Raw genomic sequence first — 8,616 nt, forward strand, 5'->3', positions numbered from 1 at the left:
CGGGGGTTGTGGTTGGATGGATCGATGCAGGAGGGTTGAACGGATGATGAAATTGATTGATGGACGAATAGGATGGTGGATGGTTGGATGGATGAAGAATGGATTGATGAATGAATGGATGTGGATGGAGGAAGGGACATGGTTTTTGTTGATGGATTGATGCATGTGGTGATCCAGCATTTGTATTAGTGTGAATGAAATTAATATGTATCACTGCTTTTGTATAATGTTTATTTAGAGAAATATATCAAACTCAAAATCGTCTATCATGTTCCTTATGTGTAATCTAATATGTGAGTTATGTCTATGCAATAAAAAAGAATATACATGTACTTTAAGACAAAATGTAATCAAAAAAAGATATATTGATAAATATCACGTTTTTGCGCAACAGATTTAGTACAGTGCTCATGTGTATTTAAAATGCACCGTGTGCAATGATTTATTTATAGATCCGTGATCTTTGATATCTAAAATCGTAGCAGAAGTGTTACGCAGAATTCAATGCATAGTCTAAGCCGTGTGCACAAGTAGTTGATTCACATGATCGTGACCTCCTACATGTTTATTGGCCACTTATTGTAACACTTTATCCACACGTCACCAGCCAGTTAATCTTGCGGCTGATAAATATTGTGAAAAAATACGCATGATGTTACGTACATTTTCTCCCAAAAAGGTATTGAGGATCATTCAATTGATGAATATTTAAGTATAATAAGTTTTCTCAATGGTATTTTATATTATGTACACACGTTTTGTTTATCTGGGATAGTTTGTTACTTCAAACACAGTTTTAAATAGGTGTGATATGATCTTTTAAAATTACACCTTTTTGTTTAACATACATCAAAATTGTTATAAATTAAGAGTAAGAAGATTTTTTTTAGCTATTGTAATAAATATTATCTTTTACAGTATTGACAGCAATAGCATTAATGCATATCTTTTACAATTACAATTTGTATTGATAACGATATGGAATAATCGCCATTAACAGTTTTAGATGGACAGTTGTTTAGTACGAAAGATTTCCAATATAACATAGTAGATAACGTGATATGATTTCTATACTATCACAAAAGTATGAGGTTGGTTGAGTGACATTTGGTTCCATATAAGTTTCATTAAGAGATAATTTACTCATGATGGATTTAAAATAAGCACGAGTTTTCTCGAAAAGTGTTCGAGTGGTTTTTTTGTTATTGCAATTCAGATTGATTTAAATTGATACACTAATTGGTGTCTCCTCAGACTATCTGGGAGAGCACCCCAGGTAATGATAACAGGGGACCAGTCCGTGAAACGTACACGATTTGCTTAATATTAATAAAGATACATGTACATGTATTTCACATACCCAAGATATTTTTAGTATTAGACTCTAATAGATATTTCATAGACTCAAGATATTTCTAGTATAAGACTCTGATAAAGATATTTAAAAAAACCATACTAACAATCTTAAAGGAAGAGAACTAAACAAATAAAATAATCTTCCTTTGAACAATGTGTCAAATCTTAAAACACTGATTAAAAATAGAGCCAACGACGTGGTGTGGTAGTAGTGGAATGGAGACTGTTCTTCCGCAGCTCGGATACCGATAGGTATACAGGGCGTCCTACTAAAGACAATGGACGTAGTTAAGGGGAGGTGGTGGGTCCCACCATGGATGGTAGGTTTAAGGTATATTTAGTACACTGTTTTTGCCTGATGCGGTTTCGTCGAAACAAAGATATCAATTTTACCCCCTGAAGTATTAATATGGGCACACTGATCACTTAACGTCACAATAACGTTACAGAAAGGAAGCAACATTACTGGGCATTTAAAGTTGTACAATGTATGACAAGCAACGTCACGAGAAAAACAAAGTGAGAGGCACAATTAACTGCCATAGGGCAATGAACGCAAGTGGATCAATGCCATTTTGAAATTGACCTCCCGCCTCGACTAACATGAGACAACCGTTAGAAGCAAACATTTTGGTGACGTTACGCTGTTCAAGGATTCTCGTTTGCAATGACGAAACAGACATTTCAATATCGATAACATAAAGAATATCTTTGTTTAGATCAATAATAACGAACAATTTAAAATATAAATATAAGGATTGAACGACTTTCTTTTCAATGTTCATGTTAGTGTGAACGCAAACCGGTTACAAACATATTTATGTTTATGAACAGATTTGCGTTCATACCAGCATGGAATTGAAAATAAATGCCGTTCAATCCTTATTCGTGCCGTACATGTGGTATGTAATACTTAGGACAAACATATACTACTGTAGTGAACATACAAGTGTCACTAGTTATTTAAAACTACTACTTCTCGATTAACTACGTTAATTCAAGAGACTGCTGCCATATATATATTTAGGACATTACTGGAAGAAACCAAGTGACATCGGGACACAGGCTATTCTATCATCGTTTTAACATACCTTTTATATCGAACCGCCATTGAGAACTTGTTAAATTGTTGTTTATATTTAGCGAGTGTGACGCTGCTTGTAAACCGGAAGTGAGTCGCCGATTGGAATGTAATGTAAAGCTAGGCCTTTTAAAAAGAGCTTCTGTGTCTATTTATAAGCTAGATGATAAAATCATAGGAATATGGCTGATATTTAAATATTATCTACAAGTTTAACTAGAACACTGACAGGTCAGTAAGGGCTCCGTCTTGTGGCAATATATCCCCCATAATCATCTGCCCATATAGCTGAGCTTGACGTTTGACATTTGGACTTCAAAAAGAATCGCAAGGAAGCAAAATATACATTTTACATGTACTATGATATGAGTCTTGTTTCCTTCCACCTCCATATTTGCTGGGTTAACAGAAATGTACAACCGGTGCAACACTCATTTGTTTGTTTTGATTTGTTTTATTTCACCTTATATACCTCCTCCATCGAGAGACAGGGTCAAAGTCAGAGATCCACTTTGTCTTTGACCTTTGGACCCAAATGACCTTGATCATTAACCCAGTGACCCTGAACTTTGGTCAGTTGACTTATTCTTTAATTCCGACCAACTTTTCTTCTTGATATCATAACAAAATGTTCATCAGTGAAAAATACAAAACTTGACTTTGACCCTTTGGACCCCGTAACCTTGACCTTTGGTCAGTTGACTCCTTGTTTAATTCTGATCAACTTTGCTTCATCATGTCATAACAAAATGTTCATTAGTGAAAAGATGCAAATTAGACTTTGACCTTTGTATCTAATGACCTTGACCTTTGACCTCGACTTTTTACCTCATTGTGTTTCTTGTTTAATTCCGAAAAACTTTGCTTCATAATGTCATAGCGAAATGTTCATCAGTGAAAAGCTACAAAATTTGACCTTGACCCCTGATCTGATGACCTTGACCTTTAGTCAGTTGACTCCTTGTTTAATTCTGATCAACTTTGCTTCATAATGTCATAACAAAATGTTCATCAGTGAAAAGATGTAAAATTTGATCTTGACCTTTGAACCTAATGCCCTTGACCTTTGACCTTGACTTTTTACCTCAATGTGTATTTTTGTGAACGGAACATCTTGACCAAGTTTCATGTACATTTGTCAATAAATATTAAAGTTATCAGTCAGGAACAGAATTTGTGGACAGACAGACAGACAGACAGACAGAGTGATTACTATAGGGCACCCGTATCTCCGTTACGGGGCCCTAATAATACAAGAAATGTTCTAGATTTATTATGATAATAATGATCATTAGAACAATCTGTCTAGCCTTATCGCGCCATTTTTTGTGTAACATTACGCATGTCGTCTGCTATTCTTGCAAGACAAACTGAGACCGAAAGTGTTTTGTATTTTAGGTTGTCCTTATTGATTTGATCGTTAAGTTATAATAATAAGAATAAGGACAGAAAGAGGACACATGTTAAGAAACTGTTACTTTGTAAATACTAGATTTATAATGCGAGAGGGTGAGGAACATTTTGTGAGAGTTGATCTGAGAAGCGATTTGATTGGTTGAGATGGATAATGTGATCATTTGAGAAAGGTATAAAAGGAAGCGCGAAAGACGTTCATGTCAGACAATCTTGACTAGGACTGGTACAATACTATTCACACTCGAATACGAAATCCTTTGTGAGATATTGACAACAGCACGACCGACAAACCCGTAGCAGCATATTTCAATAATACTGGACACAATCAACATGACGTCACAATCAAAGGAATTACGACCGACCTTTGTGATGACAATTCAGGATGGTAGAGACGTGGATCTACTTACTACAAACCAAAGCACCGTGATTTTTTTTTGCACTCAGTGTTAATCATTCAGCATCATCAATAACAATACCGTGACAGTGTGCGTTTTCATTATTATTTGTTTATGATTGCTATTGCCAAGTAAATAATAATTATATAAATACCATTATGAATATATATTTTTTATAAAAAACACCTTTCTTAATATTTTTGTTTTGTTTTTATTTTTATTTTTATTTTTTGTAGCGTTATTCTATATATAATATATATCATATTATACATTACGAGAACATGATATATTTTGGCATTCTTTTTCTTTATACTTAATTATGTTTTCCAATACATATAATGATAATAATGTGAAGTATGTTTTAAATCACATAGGTTATTAATGAAATAATATAATAATATATAGCAAAAAAAGAAATAAAAATATGTTTTGATATGTTTCATTTAAATAATATATCCAATATTTGAATGCAACAATAATAATTTATTATATAAAGAGATCGAAATAAAAGATAAACAAAACTAAATATACCATTATATTTAGTATTTAGATAGATTATAAAAAGTTATCCATTTAAAAAAAACACTGTGTTGGTCATTGTAATGAGCTGTCTTGATTGAAATGTTCATCATAATGCTTGTTGTCTTTTTTTTTATATATCCATTCATAATTTCAAGTACATATTACATTTACTCATTACTTTGTCCATTTGTTCATATTCATCTTTCATTCCATTCATCTATAAATCTATCCATTCACATCTCCAACTATTCATTCATTTATACCATATACATTATATGTAAGTTCATAATTTTTCCATGAAATACTTGATTGTACTTTTCCTTTCGTATAAGTCTTCAAGCCTTGATTCATTTTCTTTTATTTTTACCTGTTCATTTTCTGTTAGATTTATTTTCTTATTTAAGTGGTTTAACCTATTTTCCAATATTTCAATATCAGACTTTCGTTGCTTTGATTTGTTAACACAATAATTAATAGTTTCGTGTTTGAACATTGTCTTGCAATAATCCCATGTTGTTCTCTTATTTAAATTCTCCTTGTTACATATTTCAATTGACTGCTTTAAACTGTCTTGTATTATTATATTATATTCTTCATCTGCTAAAATACTATTATTTATTTTCCATACACCCGGCCCCTTTTTGTCACCTATAAATAGTTTCAGTGATATTGCTTGATGGTCTGTAGATTTAATTTGAGCTGGACGGATATCTGCTGATTTTATAATACTGCAATTTCCCTTTTCTGTTAAAAAATAGTCTATTCTACTTGCAGCCCCTTGTCTGTTTCGTCTCCACGTATATTGTATTCTATCTGTGTTCTTATGCCTCCAAATATCTAATAAGTGTGCTGTTTGTATCAATTGTTTAAGTCCATATGTTATATTTTTATGTCTAATCTTTCCTATTGTTTTTCTGTCTCTTTGATTAAGTACCTCATTAAAATCACCCCCAATAATTGTACTTCCTATACTCTTTTCCTTTATTTCTTTTGTTACTAATTTAAAAAAAGCGTTCCTTTCATTTTCAATATTTGGTGCATATATATTTACTAAAGTAAACATTTTATCACCAATTTTCAAATTCATTAAAATATATCGACCATTATCAGAAATACTGTGGTTAATAACTACAGCATTAAGTGATTTTTTTATAAGTATCGATACTCCTTTACTGTTTCGTTCCCCATAATTATGGAAACAATGTAATACTTCATTTACCTCATTATCTATTACATCACATAATTCATTAGTGAAGTGTGTTTCTTGTATCATTAATATGTCAGTTTGTTGTTGTTTTAACCATTCGTATGTTCTCAGTCTCTTTCCTTTGTCTCTTAGCCCTTGTACATTAAGGGAGAGAATATGTATATATTTCTTCATCGTGTATTACCATCATTCTCTCCTGTGCCTTTCTTTGATTTTTTTGCGTCATTCAATTCTGTTGCTGAAGGCGGTCTTTTTTTTGACAGGCTTCTCGTTCTGTCTTGCCCCGGTGTTTTAGAACCTTCCTTAGCTGAGACTAAAAATTGTTTGATTGAGTTTGTCTGTCCATTTCTATCTTTCCTTGATGTTCTATTCTGTTGTTTTTTCTCTGTTACAGTATTGCCAGTCTCCGCCTTATTTTCGTTGTCTCGTTGTTGATTGTCAGTTTCGTTGTTTGTCGCTGTCTCTGTGAATATCTCTGCCTCTGTCTCTGATTTCGACTCCGTCTCTGACTCAGACTCTGTCTCTGACTCAGACTCTGTCTCTGACTCATTCATGTCCTTGGTACAATCTTGTCGTTTATGTCCTCGTTCCTTACAGATGAAACATGTCCAGTCATTCTTACAATCTATCGTACTATGTCCTGTCTCTAGACATTTGTTACATTTTTGTTCTGGTTTTTTTTCTGTCTGTCTTTCCGTCTTTGGTTGTCCGTTATACCATATGGTACTGTAGTATTTTCCGAGTCGTAGCGTTCTCGGCAGTTCTGATGTCAGTTTTTTACAAACACTATACGATCTCCTGTGTCACAATTGGTAAGTTTATTGTTAATTCTGAGTTTTTCCCTGTAAAGGTCTAGTATAACACATCCTTGCTCCGCAAGGCCTCTGAGGCAATTTAAATTTCTAATGGCGCCGACAAAAACTAAGCCGAGGAGAGCCAGCAACAAACCACTGAAAACACAATAGAAACCGCGAATTCCATGCATCAGATGTGGAAAGACTTAACACAACCACTCGGTCACTCACCTCAATGTGGTACCGATACAAGATTTACAAACGATGAACGATAGAAAAGAGACATACACAGCCCACGTTAAAAAGGTACATTCAGGAGATCAAGTGAAACTAGACATTTTTGAAGAACAATCCGGAAATGGGCCAAAAAGCCCGCACTATTGAATATATCCTCATAAGCTCTACCTAGAGATCAACTGATACAGCCCAAATCTTGTACCACACCAGGACTATGATTAACTACCAGCGGGCCGCTTCCAAGATACGCCCGATACTGGACATAGCCATGGAGACCCTCAAGAAAAATATGGAAATAAGTGATTCTGAGGACAGTGCAAGTGAGTCGAACATATTCGAACACAGTGAAGACTGATGGGTAGACTACAAAAGGTTGAACTATTTATGCCAGTCGGACTTCGAAACCATTCTGTGCTTAGACGAACACGTCTGTGAATTTATACTTTAGTTGGTATAAAGTAGTATATAAATGATAATATTCTATATCAAATAGACAAAGTTAATATTAATGTTGAATTCAAGAGTGGTATGTAAAATTGAAAAAAGCAAATTTCATTTAAAATAAGGGTTCATGGAAATGCAAAGTTATATTGCAAAATATATCATCAGTAAAGTTATACATTTCTATAAACGACATTAAAATACACCAGATAGAGGTAATTTATTAACAGTAACTGATCAACTATTATAATTTTTGAATATTTAAGCATTGAATTAAAGGGATAAAAGAGGATTTTTTAATATTTTTTGGGGGGAGAATATGACGAAAGGCACAAATAAAACATAACGGAGATCAAAACTATAGAGCAATAAACGTGATCAAAAGTCACGTCGCTAGAAGACAAACAAACCACATGCTTTTAGTAATCGAAAAACGCAAAATCATTTTTTTTATGCAAAAAACAAAGGGAAGATACCATGAAAGTACAAAATCGTTAAACGAGCTAAAATGATCAAAGTGTGAACAGGATGAGAAATTAATGAAAACCTGTAGTACTTTTTGCATTAAAAAAAGACCTTCATATTATCTTGATCAAGTGAGTTAATATTTTTGTATAAATGTTGGAGACGAATTTCTTTAAGGAACGTTATTTATATACTTGCTTTAGTATTAAATAAACCAATTTATAAAACACATGGTAAATAAAACGAAGGCATTGGTGAAATTGATCTAAATTGAAGGTAATGCTATGTAGCGTATCAATATGTGTTTTTTTATAAAAATTATCGTTTTTTTTAAAGATAGAGAATATCTTGGAAAGGTCACTTTTTCCATGTGCATCACTTGTTCTTGGTTTTCGGGGTATTCCCCCTATAGGCGAATATATAGAGTAAATTTTTTAAAATCATATAAACATTACGGTGCATTTTAAGAATATGCAAAAGTTAGTATGAAATAAATGAATATTTTAGTACTTAGTCAAAAGTTTAGAATAAGCACTGTCAATATCATCGAGTATTGTTGTTTGTTTTTCGAAATATGATGAATTTTGAATTTTTGTGTTTCAAACAAACTTGCAGCAACATGTAATCGTCTGATCTGTGGTCAAAGCAATGCTTGAAAATCATGTAAAGAATTCAACAGAAATCACCAAACAATAATGATAG

General features: G+C 33.0%; 1 protein-coding gene across 1 annotated transcript; it reads right to left on the reverse strand.

The window, feature by feature from the left end:
• Positions 1–6,147: 6,147 nt before the first annotated feature.
• LOC110465719 (ATP-dependent RNA helicase DBP6-like) lies at positions 6,148–7,278 on the reverse strand. The gene is made up of 2 exons (XM_021521728.1): positions 7,235–7,278; positions 6,148–6,775 (listed from the first exon to the last, which is right to left on the reverse strand). Exons 1-2 carry the CDS (start codon positions 7,276–7,278, stop codon positions 6,148–6,150), a joined length of 672 nt encoding a protein of 223 aa, XP_021377403.1.
• Between the last annotated feature and the right edge of the window lie 1,338 nt (positions 7,279–8,616).

The sequence above is a fragment of the Mizuhopecten yessoensis genome, unplaced genomic scaffold (genome assembly GCF_002113885.1).
Source record: "Mizuhopecten yessoensis strain PY_sf001 unplaced genomic scaffold, ASM211388v2 scaffold11099, whole genome shotgun sequence".
In the NCBI taxonomy this organism is placed as follows: Eukaryota; Metazoa; Mollusca; class Bivalvia; order Pectinida; family Pectinidae; genus Mizuhopecten; species Mizuhopecten yessoensis.